Here is a 24,833-nt window from a genome sequence, read left to right as displayed (position 1 = left end):
CTTCATATGTCATTTGCAGCTTCCTCAAAACTCCCCCCAAATTCTCATTTAATTTCTTAGCCAACCTGTGATATACCAAAACCATTAATGGGGAAAGTCACAGTGTGGAAGGGATAACTGTATTACAAACCAGATGGATCGTGTTCTTGTTTAGCACTCCTTTCAGGTAGGGTGAAGAATAGAAATGAGAAATAAATTAAGAGTAAATCCATTGGACACTCCTGTTTGGACATGAATGCCTGTTAGAGAAAGCTTTGGAAGAGCCAAGAGAATCAAATGGAGGCTGCTGTCTTTGGCTAGGTGCCTACACTGAGTCTCTTTTCATTTAGAGTTCCTATCAAGAACTACTCAACTTTTTTTAAACTTTGATTCCAATCCAAATTCCATACAGAATAGCGGAGAGGTGTAGGTTGGGTATGAAAAAAAGCTGTAGACAAAAAATTATGTAGGAAGTTTAGGAACAAAGTGTAGGAAGGTCAGATAAAAATGTTAGAGGCAGAAGAAGAAAAACAACATACACAGTGACCACAATAATGTAAATGACAAACGCTAAAACAAAACTACATGAGTGTGAAGACTAATTGTAGCCTATAGAAGATGTGAAGAAATGTATCTGCCACCTTTCTGTAGAAGAGCGGGGGACTGCAGGTGCAGACTGTCACATATACTATACTGTCAGGCAAAATTAACAGTATCTGTTCACCAAAGCTAACAGTTATTCTTTGTTACAAGGAGAAGATCATAGGTCCTCATATTTACTTGAGTGTGAGGGAGTAGTTTATGTGGAAAATAGTGTATCAAAAAGCACAAAAAGCACTAATACAACTTAGAGATGTTGGAGACTAATAATAATTCTTCAGATTCAAAAGAGAACCAGCACTCTTTTCCTTGGACACTTTAGAGCCCATCTCATTCATTTTTGAACCTCAGAACTTGGAGGCCTTCCACATTCTTTTTCCAGTACTGTGACTGATTTGGCCCCCAGTAAGAGAAAGGATGGGAGGCCTTCCACATTTCTTTTTCCAGTACTGTGACTGATTTGGCCCCCAGCAAGAGAAAGGATGAGAGGCACGCTGTGTTCCTTCTTTGGATCTCAGGTACTCAAAAAAAAACAATTTGCTAATAATAATCTCATCTGAAAGAAGTAGAAATAATAAGGCTTGGGAAGTCTCCTGTTAAGATGCTAAATAATATAGAACATTGTTGTTTAAAAATAAAACTTGAAAGATACTTCATGGAAAGAATGCTAGATTTAGATTCAGGGCCTAGTTTCAAATCCTACCTCAGTCGATCAGTTAGTCAACATATTAAGCATCTTCTATGTTCCAGACACTGTCCTGGGTTCTGAAGGTAAAAATACTGACACTTCCTCTGACCTTGCATGACTTTTGGCTACGTCTCTTTGTTTCCCTGGCTTCAGTTTGCTTATGAGAACCTTAAAGATCTTAAATTAGGGAGTGGGAGGGACAGGATTGTTTCTTACATAGAAGTCATTATATTCACTCTTTTGGTCTTACCCTCATTTCTCCCTCTGGTGTGGTTCATTCTAGTTTCTTCAAAGTTAAACTATCAGTGCCCAGACTCAGCCAGGTCCTGCCAGGCTGGATAGACTCTTGAGTATGGAACCAGGGATGGGCAACATGGCTGTAGTCCACGGACTGGCCTGCGTAAAGGCAGACAGGAGGGTCATTCCTAGATTGTGCATGGAGTGATAGGTTTTCCAGTAACAGCAACTCCAATCACAGAGGAGCTATGACCTGTTTTGGGAGGGAGAAAGTACTGAGGAAATCAATCAGTCAGCATTTATTAAGCACTAACTGTAATAAGCCAGGCACTAAGTTAAGCATTGAGGATACAAATACAAAAATGAAACAGCCTCAGTATTCAAGGAAATTATTTTCTGTATGTAGGATAATTATATACAGAATATATACGAAATGAATACAAGGTAGTTTTGGGGGACAAGGGAACTTTAATAGTTGAAGCAATCAGGAGAAATTTATCAACCAACCTTTCATTCTCTGAATGAAACATCAATTTACCTCATCTAACCTGCTGTGAATGCCACTTCTCTCTCTTTCTCTCTCTCTCTTTTCTTTTCTTTCTTTGTTTCTTTGTTTCTTTCCTACTTTCCTTCCTTCCAGACAGTCACTGTGGTGTGACCAATAGAGGTCCAGCCTTAATGTTAGCAACAGCTGGTTTCAGGTCTTGCTTTTGACACAGCCCAACTATGTGATCGTAGGCCAGTCGCTTTTTGTACCTCCCTAAGAATGTAGGTTATGGGTAATCGTGTTCCTGATCGACATCAGTAGAAAGTATAGAAATATGTTCCCCAATGGGAATGTCTTTACACCAGTGAAATGATAGAGAGAGAGAACTTTTTAAAAAAAAAATAAGAAATTGAAGCTGCTGTTGGCTGACATCAGCACCCAAGAATGATGGCACTTGCAAATGAACTTTATGTATAGCTTTCTATCTTGGCATATGGAAGCTGTTAGATGGAGGGAGAGTGGGAGTGGATCTCACTGCCAGTCATATTGCCAAGGGTAGAGAATATGGATTGATTATTCTAATTCCTTTAATAGGAAGGCATTAAGAATACCATCTTATCATATTAATAGAAACTGAGCAAAATTAACACTTCAGGAGTCCTCTTAGGCCTCCTCTTTCTTGATTTCATTTAAAGAGTTCTAACTTCTCATTTCTGTTGAGAGTGTCAGTTGGGAATCTTGTGCTAGAGTGAAGGGTTTACAGTGGCGGAGGTGGAGGAGTGGGAGGGGATTTTTTTTTCCTTTACAGTAGCATCTTTATTTATTTTTGGTAAGGGAAAGAAATTGTAGATCTTAGAATTTGAGTAGGGAGGGACCTTCTAAAGGTCATCTGAGCAGCCAGATATCATGATGGATTGAGCACTCATTGAACAGGGGAGTCAGTGTTGAACCTGAGTTCAAATCTGGCCTCACACACTTTCTGACCCTGGGCAATTCACTTTTTTTTTTAAGTTTGTCTCAGCTTGTTTAACTGTAAAAGGGGGATCATGATAACATTTACCTCCCAGGTTGTTTGAGAATCAAATGAGATAATATTTGTAAAAAGCACTTAGCACAGTGCTGGGCATATAGTGGATACTTTATAAATGCTTCCTGATGTTGCTGTTATATCTAGTCCAATCCACCCTCATTTTACACAGATGAAGAAAATGAGACCCCTGAGAGGTTAGGTGATTTGCCTTTGTGTTCACAGGTATTCAGTGGCAGAGTTGAGAAATGAACTCAGGTCTCCTGCTTCTTACTAGTAAAAGAGGTCTGAACTAGATGGTTGCTTAAGGCCTCTTGCAGCACAAAAAATCTATCATTCTATAATCTTTGGAGATGACTACTTTTAAAAAACAAATTCTGATGATAAAAAGTTGTAAAGGGATAGAGTAACATTGCCCAAGAAGTGAAGGAGGCCTAAAAAGTACCATTAGTTAACATCACTAATAGTGATGGCTCTAAGATTAAATTCTAGTTCTTTAAGTAAAAACACAAGATTAAAGGTTTGCCAATCCATCCTGGTCTTCCTGTGATCTGCCAGTGGGCCACCAACCACACTAGTGTGGTAACTGCAGCACTTAATTTCTTCCTACCTTTCTCTCTTTTACCCCTTGCCACGTGTCCTTCACCGCCCTACATTAATATTGAAAAGACTGTCCAATGGGTAACTTCCCAATCAGCAAACTCAGTGGCGTCTTCTCTGCCCTCATCCTCCTTGACTCTGCACCCATCACTGACACCATTGAAATCCCCTCTCCCTTTTCTGGATATCCCCTTTTGGCCTGTGTGACACTGGCCTCATGTTTTTCTTCTTCCACCTTTCTGACTCAGAGTTGCAGATTTAGAACTGGAAAACACATTAGAAAGATGATTGAGTCTAAGCATTTCCTTTTTGAGATGAACAAAGCCCAATGTCTGCCCTATCCCCCAATGAGACATTAAATCTAGGATATGACATTGGACTTGACAGTGAATCTAGACTTCGCTAAAATGTATCTCCTCCTGCAGACCTTTGCTAGTCTGCTCAGGTGTTCTGCTGGGCCCTCTGAAGCTGTCGGTGCGCCTTGGCCAAAGCGACCTTGCATCTGCTTTGGATGTGGTTTTGTGTCTCCCCATTGGGGGGTAGGGTAGGAATGGTTTTACTTTTGTCCTTGTATCCTGACATCGCATCTGATAGTGCTGCATTTTAATAAATTCATTTTTATAGATTTGTAACAAATGGGTCAAGCACAGGGGTGCTTAAGAAATGCTTGCTTGATTCCTTCACTATCCACCTCTCTGCTAGACTGGATGCCCCTCCCTGCATTTTGCCAGGCTTTCCAGTAAGTGTGGTTAGAAGTTAAAAAAAAAAAGGCCCAGTTGGAGGCTGACATCAACTGAACCTACATAACATTTCTGGAAACTCTGGGAACTGCAGATTTTGGTTTGGGTTTTTTTTTTTCAAATGAGAGAAGCAGAGGTACTAATTCTGCTGCTGGCTTTGAGAAACTTGTCTTCTGTAGTGTCCCAGATGGATTAGTCAATCAATAACTTTCTGTTAAGTAGGTCATCTAGGGAAATCAGTACGTATCTTGGGTTCCCTAGTACCTATAGCGTAAGTAGATTGTCATCCTTAATGAGAGATCAGATGCTTCCTCCTCACCTCTTTGGATCCCCCCACTCTCCTTCCAGACTCAACTCCCGACGCCGTATCCTGAGAGAAGCTTGCCTATTGCCTGCCTGCCTGTCTTGTACTTATTATCTGGGATAACATCATATATCCTCTGTAGGAGAATGTCGAGTCCTCAAGGCAGGGATGCCTTGTCTTTGCATCCCTGAGGCCCAACACAAGGTGTTAACACGTGCTGAATGAATGGCTTGGTTAATATTGCACCTGTTGGCCTAGCCACATTATTGCCAACTTTGGGTTCTTCTTATTATTAATAATAGGGACCTTGAAGATTTTTTTTAACAAGCCTCCCAGCAAAAGCAGCTTAACAGGGTGAGAGGGGACAAATATGGCTAAAACCATTGACTTGACAAATATTTCACATGGGCAGATCAGTATGGGGCAAGGGATCTTTGGATAGCAATCTATCAGTCAATCAATAAGCATTTAAAAAATTCTAGCCTTTGTACTAGGGCTGGGGGTAAAAGGACCAAAATCTAACAGCCCCTTCCCTCAGGGAGTTTATATTCTAATAGAAGAGATGACACTTACATAAATAAGTATAAACAAAATAAAGACAAAGTAAAATTGGCAGGGGTAGGGCTAAGCATATGGGTTGGGGCGGGGTCATGAAATTATTCATGTAGAATTGAGCTTCTTAGGGGCAGCTAGGTGGTGCGGTGGATAAAGCACTGGCCCTGAAGTCAGGAGGGCCTGAGTTCAAATCTGGCCTCAGACCAAACACTTGATACTTACTGTGTGACCCTGGGCAAGTCATTTAACCCCAATTGCCTAAATAAATAAAATAGAATGGGAGGTTCTTAACTTAGAGTCTTATGAACTTGCTTTGTTTTTGATATTAAAGCTATGCTAAGACTTGAGTATTTTGCTAATTGTTTTTCGATAGAATTCATTTCCTTTGTAGTCCTATGTATTTTATTTTGTGCATTCTGAGAAGGGGTCATATACTTCAGCAGACAACCCAAAGAGTCCATGACCCCCCCCAAAAAAAAAAAGGTTCAGAACCCTTTGTAGAAGGTACAAGTGCATGGGACCAGAGATGGAGAGCCCATTGCATGGGCAGAAGGCCAAGGAGAAGCCTTTTTTACAATATGAACTTCCTCTTGACTATTTCACCCATGTCACTTGTGTGCCTGTTGATGGAATCCTGGAAGTGTTGGAGATGAAAGAGGATTAGTTCACCTGCTTCATTTTAGCAGATGAGGAAGCTGAGGCTTGGAGAAAGAAATCCATTTGCCCAGGGCCAGTCAACAAAATTTTAGACATTATTATAAGAGACCCATTGGGCCCTTAGGTTGCATATGCGTTGTTGTACCCAATTAATACTTACAGAATTGGCATTATAACAGGTTGTGAGATTATCCAGGTTAATCCTGGGATACTTTTTAACCAGATTGGTGATATGTTGCTTATAACTTCAGACCTTTGTATATATTCAAAGAATGCATTACCCGAAGGTGCAGATGTCCCATTGCAGGCATCCAGAAGCTGGGCTTTGAGATCCCCACAGAAATTGAGTTTTTGCTTTAGGAAACATTTGTTTTTTAACTGTCCTGTAGATTCCCCACTCAGGGGATATGCAGCAAAAAGCTTGAAAGAGAACCTTCTTTACATTGCATTTTATATAGGAAATGGTAGGGCCCGCAATTTGCTAATTGCATGCACCGTCATCCACTAGCTTGTTCCCCCGGCCCGGCAGGTGGCTAATTGTGCCTGGGAGTGAATAAGGGAGCCTGCAATTAGGCAAGAGCAGGTGCACATATTTGCTGGGGTGGCTGTTTGCTCACAAGTGTTGGTAGGCCCAAAATTTTGCACACTTAAGAAGGAAGGGGCTATTTAGTCAACCACGCATCTTTTTCCATGTATCTTCTAAAACTGGTGTTAACACATGTGACTCCCAGGTAGGCCTCCACGGTCAGTGGCACAGAGCTTCCATTTTTCATGACTGGAAGAGCAGGCCATGCAAGAAACAAAAAGGGAAGCAAAGGGTTAAAGAGAAACATTTTCCCTTCCTTATTACCTGAATCACTTTGTCTCTCTTTGATTGGCCAACAGTAGATCCCAGGCCAAGCCCCACTTGGTCATTGTTTGGACACTGATTGTCTCAGAGTGAGTGTAAGTAACACCTGTTTCTGTTTGAGTTAGAGAAGTCTTCCCCTTCCAGATTGATTTTTTTGACTAGGTAAAAGAGGCCATTCTCTGCCTCATTTCTTACCTAGCCTTAATCACTGAATGGGTGGTTTGCCTAAGTTAATCTCACACCTGTTAAAGACCTTAGCTTAAAAGGCCAAGGTGTCCTGCTACCTCCAGGGCCATCTTCCTGATCTATATCTTGCTACTGGACCCACATGGCTCTGGAGGAGAAAGTGAGGCTGGTGACTTTGCACAGCCCTCCCTCACTTAAATCCAATTCACTTTCTTTTTTTTGTTGTTCTTTTTTTTTTCAATTCACTTTCATGTCATGCTATCACCTACCTGATGTCATGGTCCTCTTTGAGAACGAAGGACAAATAACAAAAATCTCTTGTCACAGCAGTGGAAGGAGTCCTGGAGTTGGGCTGTAGGGGTAGACCTAGATTCAAATATTTTTTTAATCAGCTGTGTGACCTGAGACCAATTACTTAATTTCTGTGAGACTCTTATTTCCTCATCTGTAAAATGGGATGATAGCATCAAGCTCATAGATTTAGAATGACCAGACACTATAGAAAGCATCTAAACTAGTTCACCCACCCTCCATTTTACAGAATCTGAAGCAGAGGACCAAAGGGCTTAAGTGATTAGCCTGAGATCATACAAATGTAGTAATTCTCAAAGGTTGGCTTTGAAACTAGCCTGTCCTACTCTAAGTACCATATTCTTTCCCTTGTACTAGTCAACTTCCCCTCAGAGATACTTACTCAAATGAGATAATGTACCCAAAATACTTTTTGCACATCTGCACATCTTAAAGCACTATATAAATGCCAGTGATATATAAATACCTAGTTGTTCCACATTCCAGCCTATTTGATTCTGGACAGCTTCATGTCATGGATCTTAAAAGGATCTTTGGGGAAGATCAAATAAAATTCCAGAGTCAGGCATCTCAATTGTGCATCCTTGTCATGATGTGGGAATGATTCTGGTGTCGTCATTTGGAACAAGTGATCTATCTAGATTTATAGGAACAATCTCCAGCATGGACATGTATAAACCAAGTGCTCATTCCCTCACCATTCAAATGCATGCTTAAAATAACATTTATGTTTCCATCAGAGCTCAGGAATGTTCTGTTTGAGGGTAAATTAATTTCCTGGGTGTTGATGGGAGGCAGATATCTCTGTTGGGCCTGCCAGCCTTCACAGGCTCTGGATACAGAGAACTCAGCTTCCAGTCTCTCTTCAAATAGCTGCCTACCTGTATAACCCTGAGCAAATCATTTACCCAGACCACTCTTTAAGTCTGCTTCTTCTGCTCAACACAGTGCTTGGCACAGATTAAGTTTATTAAGTACTCTGCTTACCTACCTGGCTAGGTGATACAGTGGATGGAGCCTTATTATTGGGGTTCAGAGATTAGAGTTCAAATCCTACTTTTAAAGACTTAACAGCTATTTGACCATGGCTGGGCAAGTCCACTTAACCTTTCTCAAGCTTAGTTACCTCACTGGGTGGTTGTGAGAATCAAATGAATTAACACATGCGAATGCTTGCTGACTTATTTCTGAAGAGGAAGAGTTGTGGTGGTGGTGATAGTATAACAGCAGGAGTAGTAGTAGTAGTAGTAGCAGCAGCAATGGTTGTGGTGGTAGTAGTGGTGGTAGGGATAGGAGTAGGGATAGGAATAGCGATAGTAGTAGTGGTGATGGTGGTGGTGGTAGTAGTAGTAGTAATAGTAATAGTAATAGTAGCAGCAGCAGCAGCAGCAGTTGCTATGGTGGTAGCAATAGTAATGGGTAGTAGTGGGGGGTTAGTAGTAGTAATGGTGGGGGTAAGGGTAGTAGCCACAGTGGAGGCTGCAGTAGCAGTAGTACCAGTTAGCATTTACATAATGCTTTAAGGTTTGCAAAACACTTTACTTTTTATTTCATTGATCCTTTACCTATCCTGTGACGTAGCTGCTTCTTCTTTTCCCAGCTTCACAGATGAATCTCATGCCCTTTTCCGCTGTACTGCAGGAGACTGTTTTGATTACAAAGATGAGCAAGTTTAACCTTTTTGGAGCATTGATTCAAAAGACAGATTTAGGATAAGAATCTAAACAGAAACTGATTAATCAAGGCAAAAATGAGATGATGGTCATCCTCACAGAGTTTACATTCTATCACTCAATCTTAAGTAGAGCGTCGAAGGAAGAGGTAATGAAAATAAATATATAACCTTTGGGTCATTAAAGTGACAAAGAGAGAATTTTTTTTTTCATATACATTAATAGGGAAGTTTGTAAGGAAGGGGGAGAGTTTTGAGGGGGAAAATAGTGGGCTCTGTTTTGGACATATTGAGGTTAAGATGTCCTGATATCCAAAAGGCAGTTGGAGAGGTGAGTTTGGCAGATGGCAGAGAGGTTAGGGCTGTATAAGTAGATTTGGAACTCATCAGCATAGAGATGAGCTTGGAATCCATGGGAATCATACAAGTGAATGAAATTGTACTGAAGGAGAAATGGAGGGAGGGGTCCGGTAACCTAGGGGATACCCTAGGTTAGTAGTTGTGCACTTGGAGGAAGATTCAGCATAGGAGACTGAGAGGGATTAGTCAGAAACCTCATTTAACTTCAATGTACTCTGGGTAGCTCTCTAAGATTACATTACTGAGACAGTGCAGACCTGTATTCAATAGAGTGAGTTTCTTCATACAGAAGGAGGTCCCTGTACCCTTGAAATCACCAGTCCTATCCCTGTCCTGTCCCTATTGTCTGTCTTATACAGGGTCCTGGTACCATAGGAGATGCTATGTTTATGTCTTTTCATAAGGACTCATTTTTCAACCCAAGAACACAGATTTTTGCATTATTGGGACTCTCACAGACATGCTTTATGCATTTTTAGGTAAAAAAATGTGAAAGTGCATAAAATAAGTTAGGAAGGAAAAGAAATAACTCTGTTGTGGGCTGGCAGGTGACCTTTAAAATGAACAAACTGAATTATTGTATATCTTGACATCTAGACAGCAGAAAACTAGTTTTCTGAGATTGTCAAATCATCCCACTAAGATCTGTAATGAATAGAGATGCTTGTGCTCATGAAGTTGTAAGTTCCAAGCAACTTGATTTGTTCAGGGATTTAGAAATCCAGATCTTTCACATGGCTAATAGAAAAAAATGATAAATTTGAACCAGAGGCTCTGAAACTGCCACTTCCTGAATGGACATTTGACCTATCTCAGGGTTGAATAAGGGGGCAGCTTGGTGGCACAGTGAATAAAGAGCTGGGCCTGGAGTCAAGAAGACTCATTTTCCTGAATTCAAATCTTAGCCTCAGACACCTAGTAGCTGTGTGACTCTGGACAAGTCACTTAACCCTGTTTGCCTCAATTTCCTCATCTATAAAATGAGCTAGAGAAGGAAATGGCAAACCATTCCCGTATCTTTGTCAAGAAAACCCCAAAGGGAGTCACGAAGAGTCCTACATGATTGAAACAACTGAACAGCAACAGAAAAGTTTTCAGTATCTTTACTCATAAAAATAGAGGAGGCTGGCTTGGAGCACTGGTGCTAACTGACATGGAAACAGGATCCCTTCAGCTTAGAAAGCCACATATTAACATTATGCATGTTTTATTGTATTTTTATTTATTCTGCTATTTCCCAGTTACATCTTAACTTGGTTTGGGGAGTACTTTGGAAGAGTCTGACTCCTTCAGCCTTGAGGACCTCTAAAGTACCTTGCAGCTCATAAGGTGACCCTAGGACTTCAAGAAAAGGCAACAACTCAGATTTTGGGAGAAAGGGAGGGAATGAGTATTTATAGAGCACCTATTATGTGCATGTACTGTGCTAAGCATTTTCCAAATGTTATCTCATTTGATCCTCACAGCAACCTTCAGATTTTTGACATGATGCTTTGAGAAAAGAGAGAAAAATTGGAAGTGGTGATTTTTGTGTGACAGAATGAATGAAAATTCTCTCATTCTTCATTAGCCTTCTTTATTACCCATCAACCTCGTCTCATGCTCAGCGAGCCAGCTGAGCTGTCACTTTTGTTGCTGGCATAGGTGATATTTTATATTTGCCCTCCTCTTCCTCACTATCTGACCTCTTACCCATCTCAAGGCCCACCTCCTCTGTAAAGCTTTTTTCAAAACTAATTTAATGTTGTTTTTGGGCTTCTGTTTCCTTTGCTGTCACTTCCCCAAAACCCAAACCATCCCTTGTTACCAAGCACATTTAAAGTAATGTAAGCAGACCCCACGACCACGTCTGATGTATGCCCCATTTGGCACCTGTAGTGCACCACCTTCTACTCCAAGGAAGGTGTATTTACATCATCAGACCTGTGGTGTCGTAACTGATCATCCCTTTGATCTGAATTCCCATGTCTTTTAGGGCTGTTGTTGTTGTTGGGTTTGTTTTTTTATATTATTGTGGTGAATGGGTACATTGTCTTTTTGTCTGTGTGCTTCTCTCCATCAGTTCAAACAAGATTTCCCAAGTTTCCCCAAGTTCCTCATACCTGTGGTTTCTTACAATGCAGTCATATTCCACTGCAGTCATGTTGTTCAGCCATTCCACAATCAATGGGCACCCACTTTGTTTCTAGTATTTTTCCGCCACAGAAAGTATCCCTCTAAATTTTCTTTGGTATATGTTTGCTCTTTCGTACTAATAATAGTGATAGTAATAATGATGATAGCTAACATTTATCCTAGTGCCTGTACTATGCCAGGCACAGCTAAGTGCTTTACAAATATTGTCCCATATGATCCTCTCTCCTGGACCTCCTGGATCTGTATCCCTAGGATTGGGGTCAAAGGTTACAAGCAATTTCTTCACTTTTCTAGCATGGTTCCACTTTAACTCTACCAGTTCACCATTAGATCAACCACATATGGGTGTACCTATCTTTTATCATCTTTGCCAGTTTGCAAAGGGATGAAGCGTCAGAGTGGTAGGAAGCTTTCCCTCATCATTCTCACCCTCATCAATCTCTTACTGCTCAGAGCTCCTGAAGTACTTATTATCAATACCACTGGCTTGTGCTGGGTACATGCTGGGTGCTTTACAAACGCATGTTGGATTGAACTGAGTTGTTTGACCTGCTGCCTTATATTGTCTCATGTGTCTTAATAAGTGAAGGCTGAGCTCCTAGTTCAGGGTCCTTAATAATACTAACTGACACTGATACAGTACTTTTAAGATTTACAAAGCATTTTGCAGACATCTTCTGTATCCTGCTCTCTTGTGTTGTTATGTAAATAATTATAGATGCCCAATGAATGCTTTTTGGATGACTGCATTATTAATAATAATACTAACATGCATATTGCCTTTAAGGTTTGCAAAGCACTTTATGTGTATCATGTTGGTGTCCTCACAGCTACCCTTCAAGGTAGATGGAGCAAGTATTATTATCCCTACTTCACAGATGAAGAAACCAAGGCTGAGAGAGATTAAGTCATTCAACTAAGGTCCCACAGCTTGTAAATGTCAGAGACAAGTATTGACCCTCCAGGCCGCAGCTGAAGTTCTTTCGACTTCATCCTGCTGACTTATTCATTCTTTCTGTTTACGAATAGCTTTGCCCACATGACGCTGCACAAAGAATCCTGGTTTTATGACACGATGCTGCCTAAAGGAGCCATTTCCCAGAGGCTGTGGCTTTCATGATTATAAACATCAAAAACATTTTATTTCTGACCACGAGGCTGATCATTGTGTTTTGCTTTTATTTTTAGTGATGACAATGCCAGGAAAGACTTAAAAACCCTGCCTGCATTTCCTACCCAGACGCTTCAAGAGCACCCATCCCTTGCTTATTGGTAAGTCACGTCAAGATGCAAACATAGTCTGTCAGTAAAGATTTGGCAAGTACCTCCTGTGTGCCAAGCACTGTGCTAAGTGCTGGGGATACAAAACTGGAAAAGAACGAGTCCTTGCCTTCAAAGATCTTACTGTCTACTGAAGGCCGACAACCCACCCAAATCTGTTGAGAGCTGAATATTTTTCATGGGATTGAAAATAGAAAAAATTGTGGAAGACATCAAGGGTCAGATGATGCCTGACCTCAGAAAAAAAAAATGGGCTACCAAGGAAAGCAGGTAAACATTGGGACTTCCCATAGAAATTCCTCTTCCTGCTTGACCCTTTTCTAGGTCCACGGCTTCGATCTAGTCTTGCTGAGGATTGCTATGTCGTGATTACTGGTAAATTTCTTGGTGAAAAAGAATTGAGTGTATTCATAGGGTGGTAGAACTGGAAAGGGAGAGACCTTAGCAATTGCCTATTCCAACTTCCTTGTTTTACAGATGAGGAAACTGAAGCCCAGAAAGCTAGGAGGCAATTCTTTTTTTTTCCTTTCTTTCTTTAAGTGACTTGCCCAGGGTCACATAGCTAGTAAGTATCTGAGGCCAAATTTGAACTCAGGTCCTCCTGACTCCAGGGCTGATGCTCTATCCACTGTACTATCTAGCTGCCCCAGCAATTCTTTATAAAGTATTGAAAAGAACCTTACTACTTGCTATTAAATGAACAGGATGCTTGGTAGCTGGGCAAACACTCTATAATAAGACCTGATTGTATTAAATTTAATAAAAAGTATGGCCAGGTATCCGTGTTTTAGAATATCAGCCTAAGAAGGGACATCAGTGGCTGCATAGTACTCTCTGTCCCTGACACAGTATGATGGTGAGCAAGTCACTTAACCTGTCATGGCCTCATTTCCTCATCAGTTAAAAATGGAGATTGGACTGTGCAGTCTCTGTGGCCCTTTGGGAGCTGTGATGCTATGAGCCCAGACAAGTGACCCTCCAGCCTTTGCTTTAAATAATTCCAGTGCTATAGAAGTCACGATCATCTGAGGTGGCCTATTATCTTTTTGGGTACTCCTGGTTCTAAGAAGGGTATTCCTGACACCAAGCCTAGATTGATCTCCTTGGAACCTAGACTGGTTCCATAGCTCCTAGCTCTACCCGGTATGGTCAATTAGAGCAAGCCTAATCCTTTTTACACATCAGAGCCCTATGTATATTTCAAGATAGCAATCATCTTTTCTCTATCTTCTCTTTCCTGCACAGAACTTCCCCCAGTTCTTAACCTAGAGGTCCTGAAGGATCTATTAATAGAGTAGGGGTCCATGAACTTGAATAGGAAACAAAAATACATCTTTTTTTTCACCCCAACCTTTGGTTTCCTTTGTAATATTATGTATTTTATTTTATGCATAAAAAGACATTCCTAGAAGGGGATTCTAGACCTGATCAGACTACTTAAAGGAGTCCATGACCCTGCTTTTTAAAAGCCTGTTCATGTCATGAGCCTGAGACACTTTTCTTTTAAGGCAATTGGGGTTAAGTGACTTGCCCAGGGTCACACAGCTAGTAAGTGTCAAATGTTTGGTCTGAGACCGGATTTGAACTCAGGTCCTCCTGACTCCAGGGCTGGTGCTCTATCCACTGCACCACTTAGCTGCCCCCTGAGACATTTTCAATAACTCAGTTGCCTTCTTCTAGACACTCTCTGTTGTCTCTCCTGAAGTGTGGCATTTACAACCAAACAAGGTATTTCCAAGGGAGTCTGACTATGCAGAGAACAAAGGGAATGTCATAATATCTCTAAGTAATTAATACCAGAAGCCTAAGTCATTTCTTAGATTCCATGTCATACACGTTGGTGCCTCATAATGAACTTGGAATCTACTAAAATCCCCAATTCTCCACTGATGTGCAAGTATTAAGTACCTACTGAGCACTAGGAACTGTGCTGTTTTGTGGATATAAAGACAAAAGCAAGCTCGACTTGCAGTGAACTTACATTTTGATTGAAGAGACAGCGAAAACATATACAAATCAGTGCCACATAAATAAATAAAATGAAATAAAATAAAGTAGTTTTGAAGGGAGGGCACTCACAATTTGGGAGAGGAAGAAGCCAGAAAGGTTTCCAGCATATTTTTTGTTCTTTTTTGGTGAGGCAATTGGTGTTAAGTGACTTGCCCAGGGTCACACAGCTAGTGTCAAGTGTCTGAGGTCACATTTGAACTCAGGTCCTCCTGCCTCCCAGGCCGGAGCCCTATCCACTGCACCCCCTAGCTGCCCCCGATCTCCAGCATCTTAAAGGAAGAGAGGGATGTATGTTTGCAGGTAAAAGGAAGGAGAGAGCGCATGCTAGGCATGAAGGATGGGCAGACATAAAGACAAGAGATAGAGGATTGGCGGTGAGGAAGAGAGGGAAGGGCAGTGTGGCTAGATCACAGAGTACGGGAAGAGGAGTCATGTCTGATGAGGTTAGAAAGAGGTTGCAACAAGTTTTAAAAGCTTAACAGTGGAATTTATGTTTTATGTTGGAGCAATAGGGAGCCGCTGGCATTCACTGAGGAGGGGAACTCACTGAAGGAAAATCAGTTGCCAACACTGTATAGGTTGGACTGGGAGTAAGGAGAGACTTGGGGCAGGCAGGTCAATTAGGAGGCAGTTGCAATCTCCTAGGTAAGAGGCGATAAGAACCTGAACTAAGGTGTTTAGCCATGTGAGTAGAGGGAAGGGGTCTGATTCGAGAATGTTCTGGAAGTAGAAACAATATGATTTGGCCACTGAATGGATATGTGGAGCCAGGCAGAGTTTGATCCCACTTATCTTTGGACTTGGTTTACTTATTTGTATTTTCACTGTATCCATAGAATCATTTTCTAGATAATATGCAATCTCCCTCCATTATTCATGATAAATGACTGAATTTTGTTTTCTTCCAAACTTTAAACTATGAAAATGGAAACAAAAAAATTACATGTTAAGACTTAGTTAAGACTTACAGGATGGTGATAATTGCTCTGTGTTATGCAGTGAGGTTGAAAACCCTGTAAAACCCTAAGCTACCAACTCAAACCAATCACCGGGTTAGCTAATGCAGCTCTCCACCTAGGATCTTATCTCTCTTCTGAAACTGAGTTGGGGGTGGGGTTGGGAGAGGGATTTCCTGTTAAAACTTTGGAATGTGAGGAATACTCCCAATACAAAGAAGAATGGTGTTTACTGACCCAAGAGGGAGAATTGGACTGTTCTTTGACAATCAGGTTTTTATCAGAAGATCTACAGGAGAAATAAAGGGGGGATGGAGAAGAAATGCTAATATACCTAAATCTTTCTGGAGCTATGCCGGACCTGTCTTTGGGTAGAATATTCAGCTTGCTTTTTCCCATTGAACCTTTTCTGCCCCTCTGGTCTCATCCAGGAAGTGGCATTATAATGGGATTTCCCCCTGCTGGAGAAGCAAAACTTCTCTGTCTGAGCCACCCTGACAAATCTGCAAAGGGCTTTCCCTTAAAGAGTAGTTTGTGTGTTTGTTTTAATAAAATAAAGGTTTTCTGTTCCCTGATTTGGGGATCAGGAAATTGAGACATTACCTTATATAAAAAGCATAAGCTTCATGTATTTTTTTATTGATTTTTTTTTTTACAGTGAGGACAGAGTAATTGAACATTATCAAAAAATCAAAGGTTTGACTCGAGGACAAGCAATTGTTAGGTGAGTATTTTTTTTCTCTCTCTTTACAGAGAAGTTATCACTTCCTTGTTTTGGATATTCACTTGAATAATTAGAAATAATTTGTCACTAAATTTTTCAGTCAACCATATATCATACTATTCATGGCAGGGAAGCATAAATTGGGAAAGATTTCCTTCCTTTTTTCTTTTCTCCCTTCCTATTTCCTTCCTATTTTCCTCTCTTTCCTTCCTTTCCTCCTCCCTTCTTAAATTTAATAGCTCATACTCCTATAGAGAGGAAAAGATATGTTTCATTTGTTTCTCTCTATATTCAGATAATGTTTTATCATCTGTTTTCAGGGACCAAAATTCTTGGTCCCCTTGCAGTTAATTCCAGTTTAGCTGCTTTTAAGTGGTGTTCTCATTTCCCTTGTAGTCACTATTACTCTGTTACCATTTAATACGAGTCTCGCTACTTTCTCTGAATTACTAATAATCATTATTTCTCATGTACAAGGTGTTCATTGGGAGGTTTTTAGAGAATGTGGTGTTTTGGGAGGGGGTTTAGTAGAAAGTACACTGGGCATTTTGATTTTGTATTGCACATTCTCAATTAGTTTTTATCACTTAGCATGGTATATTTCTTTTTCATTATTAGAGTTCCTATCTATTTGTTAGAAGTTAATTTTATGTCCTGAATTTGACATTAAGGCAATTCCTTTATTTCTTAAAATTAAAAAAAAAAAGTTGTTCTTGTATCACCTAGGTGTCCTAATCTATCCCTCTCTACTGTCTCTTCTAGAGAATTGTTTCTTATAACAAAGGGGAGGGGGGAGAGGAAGCAGTTTAACAAAACTAATCAACTCTAATCATCCAATTATATCTAGTATTCCATGCCCATTATCCCCCACCTTTGGGAAACTAGGGAAGTAGATGTCATCCTCAATTGTTTTGATCTTTTTGAGGTGAGAGAATTCAATTTCAATTGTTTGGTGGCACTTCTTTCCATTTGCATTGCTGGAGTCATTGTAGATAGCTGTGTCTAGTTCTACTTACTTCACTTTGCATCAGTTTGCATGTCTTCCCATATTTCTCTGTAGTCATCATTTAGAATGGAGCAATATTCAGTTATACTCACATACTAGCCTTAGCAGGTCCCAAATCAATGGGTGTCTATTTTGTTTCCTACCACCAAAAAAAAAATACAACTCTAGATATTTTTGTGTCTAAGATCTTTTTAATCATTGACCTTCTTGGGATGCCTAGCAGTCCATCCAAAGAGAATGAACATTTTAGTCACTTTCTTAGAATAATTAGAAATTGCTTTACAGAGCAGTTGGACAAATTCATAGCTCCGCCAATTATGCATTAGTGTACCCATCTTTCCCCAATCCCTCCAACAATGAAGATTCCCATTTTTTGTCATCTTTGCCAATTTGCAAGGTGTAAGGTGAAACTTACCAGTTGTTTTGCTTTGTATTTATCTTACATGTTCCCCCACCACCAACCCTCAAATGAAGGACAGATCATGAGAAAACCAAGACACTGTTTTGTAATATCATAATAGCTAAAATCACAGACACTATCTGGGCCACTCTATACTCCTTTCCTCAGTTTAATCTCATGTTTTATCAGAATACGCCTACTACAGTATGCCTTGACCATGACCTACTTATTCAAGAAACAAATAAGATTAGCTGTCCTGTTTCTACAGTTGGTTTCTTAGTATGCTATCTGTTGTTTTGTAAAATATGACTGTATATTTTGGCTAAGAACATCATTTTAAAAGGACATTTGGTTATACTTAAGAGTCTTTCCTAGGATTTTGAGCTGGAAGGAACTTTTGAGATTGTCTTGTCCAATCCCTTCATTTTATAAATAAGGAAGCAGGCCCAGAGAGTTCAAACAGTTTACCCAAGGTTACAAAGCTGGCTGTGTCCCCTGCCTCTGGGCTTCCCCAGTCCTTCAAATCTCAGCAAAAAAATTTCCCCTCAGTACTAGTACCTGCACTAGTTAGTCGTTTGAACGTTGTCACCTCCCATTAAACTGTGAGCTCCTGGAGAGCTGGGAAGGTTTCCTGTCTTTGAATTCCCAGTGGTTTAGCATAATACCTAGCAAATTCTATATAGTAGGCACTTAATAAATGTTTTGACTTGACTTGACCCAGCTAAGTCACTTGCAGCCCTAAAGATTTAAACCCACGTTCCTAAATTCCAGTTTCTTTGATTGTTTTTTAAAAAAAATTTTTTTAATGTTATGAACCTGACAAACATCAATGAACATTGACATCTCACAATATACAGAACATTAGAATAAGATTATATATGTAAAACTGAATCTCTGCTATGTATAGCTTAGGTTTTTTATGTGCTTAAAACTTAAAATGGCAGTTCCAATAATTCCCAGATCATATCCCCTTCAGAACCTCATTTTGCTCTTTCCTATTGATTTTTCTAATGATTCATTGATGCTCTCTCTCTTTTTTTAGTATCACTGCTAAAATCTCACTTATCTTCCCCAATTCTTCTCCTTCCCCCCAAAAATACTTAAAGCCCTCCTTGGCAACAAATACATAGTTACATAAAACAAATTCACAAAGTGGCCATGTCTAGAAATGTCTGTCTCACTCTTCACCTGGTCCACCCATCTCTGCCAAGAGGCAGGAAGCACGCATCTTTTATCACTGTTCTGAAGTCAGGATTGTTCATTTTGGTATTCACAGTTGTTTTACTTTATAGTTACAATGTTGCAGTCATTGTTGACTTGTATACATTGTTTTCCTAGTTCCCATTCACTGCATCAGTTCATATAAGCCCTGTCAAACTTCTCTTAATCCATCCCTTTCCTCATTTCTTTTTTTCCTTCCTCTCTTCTTTCCTTTCTTCTTCTCTCACTCTCTTCCTTCCTTTTGTTATTTTTTTTTTTTGAGATTGAGTCTCCCCATCCCACCCAGGTTGGAAATATAGCAGCCCCTAACCTTCCCAGTCTTACTGCTGATCAGCATGGAAACAAACCTGGGCCAGTTTACTCCTCCATAGGCAGCTCAGTGTCTCCCACTCCTTCCCCTCATACCACTCCTGGGGCCACACGTTCATACCAGACTTTGTGTGGACAACAATCAGCTTTAGCCCTGTGCTCCTCAGAACTCCTCAGCCCAAGATCCCCTTGCTTCAGCCTCTCTCGCAGCAGGAATTACAGGAATGTACCACTGTGCCCAGCCCTTTCATAATTTCTTACATAATATCCCATTACATTCATGTGTTCAGCCATTTGCCGATTAATAACCATTTCTTTATCTCCAGGTCTTTGCTACAACAAAAAATGCTGCTATAAATATTTTGTACGTACAAGTCCTTCACAGATGCACCAGCAGTAAACGTAGTGGTGTGTGTCCTCCCACATCCCCTCTAACAGTTGTCATTTTTCTTCGTTGTCAGCTTTGCCAATCTTAGGGTTGTGAGGTGGGAATTCTGAGTTATTTTTATATGCATTCATATTATTAGTGATCTGGGGCATTTTTAACAACAATAGTAGTAGTTATCATTTATAATGCTTCATTTTGCATGGTGCTTTTCCTATGTTATCTCATTTGATCCTTACAGCAAGCCTTTGAGGTTTTTGTTGTGGTTTAATCATTTCAGTCATGTCTGATGTTTTGTGACCCTTTTGGGGGGTTTTTGACAAAGATATTGGAGTGGTTTACCATTTCCTTCTCCAGCTCATTTTACAGATGAGAAACTGAGGCAAACAAGGTTAAGTGACTTGTCCAGGGTCACACAGCTAGTGTGTGAAGGCCAGATTTGAACTCAGGTTTTCCTGATTTCAGGCTTGGCACTCTATCTACTGTACCACCTAGCTGCCCAATTCCTTCTGATGTAGCTGTTCTTGTTATTCACATTTTAAAGATGAGGAATCTAAGGCTCAGAGAAATTAAGTGACTTAACCAGAATCACAGCTAAATATAAGTTTCTTGGACTGAGTTTGAACTCATTCCTGACTCCCAAGTGTCTCATACCCTGTTCTCTGTACCACCTAGCTGCCCAGATGTATGCATTTGGAGTTCATTGTGGTATATGGTGTGATTTGTTGATCTAAACTTAATTTTTTCCAGGCTGCCTTCCAGTTTTCTTGGCAGTATTTTCCTTACCCCAATGTACTACCATGTTCGATTGCTTCTTTGTCTTGTGTACCCAATCGGTTTCACTGATCAACTTTTCCATTTCTTACCAGTACCAAATAGTTTTTATGAATACCATTTTGTTGTATATTTTGACATATAGTGCTACTAAACCCGCTTCTCTCTCTTTTTACTTCTATTCCCTTATTTCTGTTCCTTCAGTCAGATGAATTTGTTTATTCAGTAATCTTTCCAGTATGCCATACTGCCCCTCTTCATCCTTGGTTACTGAGGTGCTAACCCAAGGTTTCCTAGCAGAGTATTTATCTACTTCTTACCCAGTCACTTTATTTCTCAGGACCCTCTGTAAAATCAGGGGTTCAGGATCTCTTCCAGCTGTAAATCTATGATCTTCTAATAGTTGGTATTTTGACAAGTCTTTGGGTCCAAGGGAGCCCTGTCCTTTTTGGACACAATTCCTGGGATATGCACTGTTTTTGGTGAGGAAGTAGCATGGGATTGTTGTGGTTTGTCCCTTCTTGAAGAGAGCAGAATGGAATAGTCATCTGTTAAGGAAGATTGGAGATTGCCTTTAACCATTGGGTAGGGCCATAGGCACATAGGCACCCACCCTATGGCTGCCTGAGGAAATTCTCCAAGACTTTGGGTTATAAATGAATTGTTGATTGACATCAATGGAGGAATTTTCCACTGGGAGTTCCCCATACCTTTGGACTCTGAGGTTAGCCCTCCCACCCTCAAATAGAGATAGCTGTGAGATGGGTCTTTTTAGGTAGAACCAAAAAGTGGTTTAGGATAACTTCTTATCCATGACAGAATGGCTACCCTATAAGGATTTTTTAATCTCAGTATCAGATTACTCACCTTTCATGTAATAGCCTCAGAAGTCCTTTTCATATTTTCAGTATCATTTCTTCAGTGTGTCTACTACCCAGGCAAGATAAACTTAGATCAAACCTGAGGTTCCTTTTAGTTGATAGCATGTAGTCAAGGTATTGGAAAATAACTCATTTTTCCCTGTCAATAGAATGGGCTTTTCCTCTGATGGCGAGCTTCATAATTTTGAGGATTATAGGGTATCATCAAGGGCAAAATGGAATGTTGAAGGCAAGCATTCTTAAATGTTTTGTATCAAAAAGCAAAAGACCCTGTCATCAGAATGACCAAGCTTAGGTCCAGAGAAAAGATGAGAAAATACAGCCTTCCTTCCTGCTGGGCTGAAGTTAGGAGGCTGTAGCTATGGGTGGGGAATGTTGTGTATACTGTCAAAAACAGTCAATGTTTTGATTAGTTTGTTGAATTCATCTTGGGGTTTTTTTTGTTGTTCTTTTTTTTTTGTTTTTGTTTTTGTCTTTTTAAATGTCTGTCACAAGGGATGGCTTGTTGGGGAGAAGAGAAAAAGAAAGCACATTTTTCCGAATGATTGTGAAGAGTTTCAAGGAGCCATGGACATGGTTGGACTTTAGGGAACTAAAGGGAGGATGTTTTATTTGCAGACTCGAGTCCTATCTCTTGAATTACTTTCCTTTGCTGTTCTTATACAACCCACAATGCTACACCAAGAAATCCATTTTTATAAAAACAGGCACCCCACCCTGGTAGTCCTTGTGAATTCTGTACTTGGATTTTGAATAAATTAAAATGCTTAAAATGAGCTTTTCATTCTGTCAGTTGAACTAATGTTGTAGCCATTATCATTACCCAATTATGGAAAACTAGTATCGTAACACCAGCAATAATAAAAACTACTTATCGGTCTACAAAGTGCTTTACAAATGTTACCTCATTTTATCCTCACAACCCGGGGAGGTATTACTACTACTACTACTACTACTACTACTACTACTACTACTACTACTACTACTACTACTATTATTATTATCCCCATTTTACAGATGAGAAAACTGAGAGACCTACTACCATGACTTTCATATAGTAGATGTTCAATAAATGTTTGTTGAATAAAGTAATCAATATTTCCAAACCTAAAATTATATGACCACAACCTATAAAACCAGAAGAGATTTTATCACCTAGTCTTATTCTTTTCATTGTGAAGAAGAAAAAAAAACCTAAGGCTTCAAAGTAGAGAGCCTTGCCTAAGGTCCTATCAGTGGCAGCAGAACTCTGATTAGAACTTGGGTCCTTTGATTCCAGATTTACCTTTTTCAAGTGCTTCTTACTTAATAGTGATAGAATAATCCCTTGAGGTTTTATTTATGCTGATGTTCACATCTATTCCTGGTCACTTCCTGACGCTGAGTCCAAATTCTCTCTTCTAGTTCCCTTCACCTAGAAGGCCACCACTTCATCTTTGTCAGTTATAATCCTTCTCATCCTTCAGAGCCTGCCACAACTTCTACCTCCATCACTAACCAGATGTGCTCCCTCCCTAGTGTAATCCCCAAAGCACATTATTTATACCTCTCCTCACATTTATCATTTTTTAAATGTGTGTTACAGTTATTTATGGGCTGGTCTTATCCCCCTCACTGTTATAAAACCTCCAGAGCAGAGATTGCATAAGCAGAGATTCCCCAAGTTATACCTCAAAGCCTGTCTGGTCCAATGCTACCTGAACAAACCTCCTCTATGCCAACATGGTTCCTTTACTCATTTTTGTATCATCTAAAGGTTTTAGCACTGTGCCTTGTACTGGGCGCTATATAAATACTGGATGGATGAATTTGCAAAGCACTTTTGACTTTGAGTAAAAACGAAATTGGAGAATCACTACACGGGACATGGTGGCTTTTGGTCACCGGGAACATGGCGCTACAAGTTGAAATCTGTTAGCATAAATATTGTGTGATAACTTTCATTAATACTTCTTTGCTTTGTTCAGTCATAATCATACCATCACCAAGAACTGGTTGTCTTCTAGATTTATAATAGGGAAATTTTCCATACCAGAGATATTCCATGTTTTTTATAAAGCAGCCCTTTCCTTGATACGTCAGAAAGAACAGTTCTAAAGGGCTTTCTGAAATTGAAGTTTTGTTCTCAACTTCCTGAAATTTTGATAAGCCAAAATACATTACTAACCGGAAAGTTTTATTTTATTACAACTTGGGTAAGAGACGTTAGTCATGGCAGCTGGCACATCTGTGGGGGCCGATAAAGTATGCACAGGAAAGCTGGCCAATGGCATATCACACCCCGATGTCATTTGTACCTTTCAGTGGTCACTTGAAATAATTTTACTTTTATTACTCTAATAGAATTGATTTCTACAAAAATAATGAAATATACTGATTTTCTACAGGTATATGAAAATAGTAGAAGCTCTGCCTACTTATGGAGTCCATTACTATGGAGTGAAGGTAAATATATTTTGACAAAATTTTATAGGTAACTTTTCTCAGTTGCTAAACAGCAAAACAGTTTTACAAATGTCAGAATCTCAGGTATTGTTTTTTTTAATTTATTAAGAAGTATTAAAAGTAATAGCCCTATTCCTAGGAAATGTGTCAAAACAATATTTTCAGAGTGTTTCTGGATATAAAAATAATTTTCAGTTTGTTGTAAATGAATTGTTATTGTCTAATGCCTCTTCTGTCAGATTCTTAGTAGATGTCCATGGATTTTATGACAACGGATAATTTGTTAAGATTTATGGGCTATAAAGTAAAAACTAATGCTGATTTTACCTGACTTAATCAGAAAATAATCCTTTCTGGTTACTAAAGAGTAACTGGTTTTTGTTTGTAGTGAGGCTTGTCTACTAGACTGTAATCTCTCTGAAGGCTGTGACCCTATCATATTTAATTTGTCAGAGGTGTGCCGAGAAATGTTTAACAACTGACCTCAAAAAACGTATGCATGGCATACCTTTAAGGTTAAGTAGCTTGAAAGTTAAAGTTTCATGCATTATCTGCATTATTAACATTTTCTCCAAGTCTAGAGTCAAGAAAGCAATAAATCAAGCCCTGTTTCGTAGCTTTTGTTTAGTACTGAGGTGTAAATGCTGACACTGAAATTTAATGATCAACTTCCCCCAAGCCCCAAGCCGGAGCTTGCTCCAGCACACCCTGCTTGTGGCTTCCCTAACATCCAGCACTGTGTTTTGTACGTACTGAACTGAGCAAACCTTCATTAAACACTTACTATATTCTCTCTCTTTGGGAGAGCAAGGAGCCAAAGAGCTTCCATACTCCTTTGAATTGCTAAGCATTTCAAGTCTGTTTGGCCAAAATAATAATGATGCTTTGTTATTCCAAGCATTAAAGGGGGACTAAAGGGAATGAAGACTTTAAGTCACTCTATAAATGTTGGCTGCTGCTATTATTGTCATGATTTCAGAAAACTAAAAGGATGGATTTGTTTTCTATATGTCGAAGCTGCTAATGCTTGAAGGATAGAGTAGCTCCGTCT

The 24,833-nt window shown here is 39.8% G+C and overlaps 1 protein-coding gene across 8 annotated transcripts in view; it reads left to right on the top strand.

Moving 5' to 3' along the window:
* The window catches only part of FRMD4B (FERM domain containing 4B), a 354,364-nt gene that overhangs the window by 282,267 nt on the left and 47,264 nt on the right, over positions 1-24,833 (top strand). For all 8 annotated transcript variants that reach the window (XM_021007524.2, XM_021007518.2, XM_021007519.2 and 5 more), the window contains 3 exons: positions 12,579-12,662; positions 16,296-16,361; positions 23,725-23,782. In XM_021007524.2, coding sequence (XP_020863183.1) covers positions 12,579-12,662; positions 16,296-16,361; positions 23,725-23,782 — 208 coding nt within the window. The remainder of the gene's footprint in view (positions 1-12,578; positions 12,663-16,295; positions 16,362-23,724; positions 23,783-24,833) is intronic.

The sequence above is a fragment of the Phascolarctos cinereus genome, unplaced genomic scaffold (genome assembly GCF_003287225.1).
Source record: "Phascolarctos cinereus isolate Bilbo 61053 unplaced genomic scaffold, phaCin_HiC Scaffold_4;HRSCAF=312, whole genome shotgun sequence".
In the NCBI taxonomy this organism is placed as follows: Eukaryota; Metazoa; Chordata; class Mammalia; order Diprotodontia; family Phascolarctidae; genus Phascolarctos; species Phascolarctos cinereus.
Note: the sequence above shows the minus strand (reverse complement) of the source record. Positions and strands in the feature narration are given on the sequence as shown.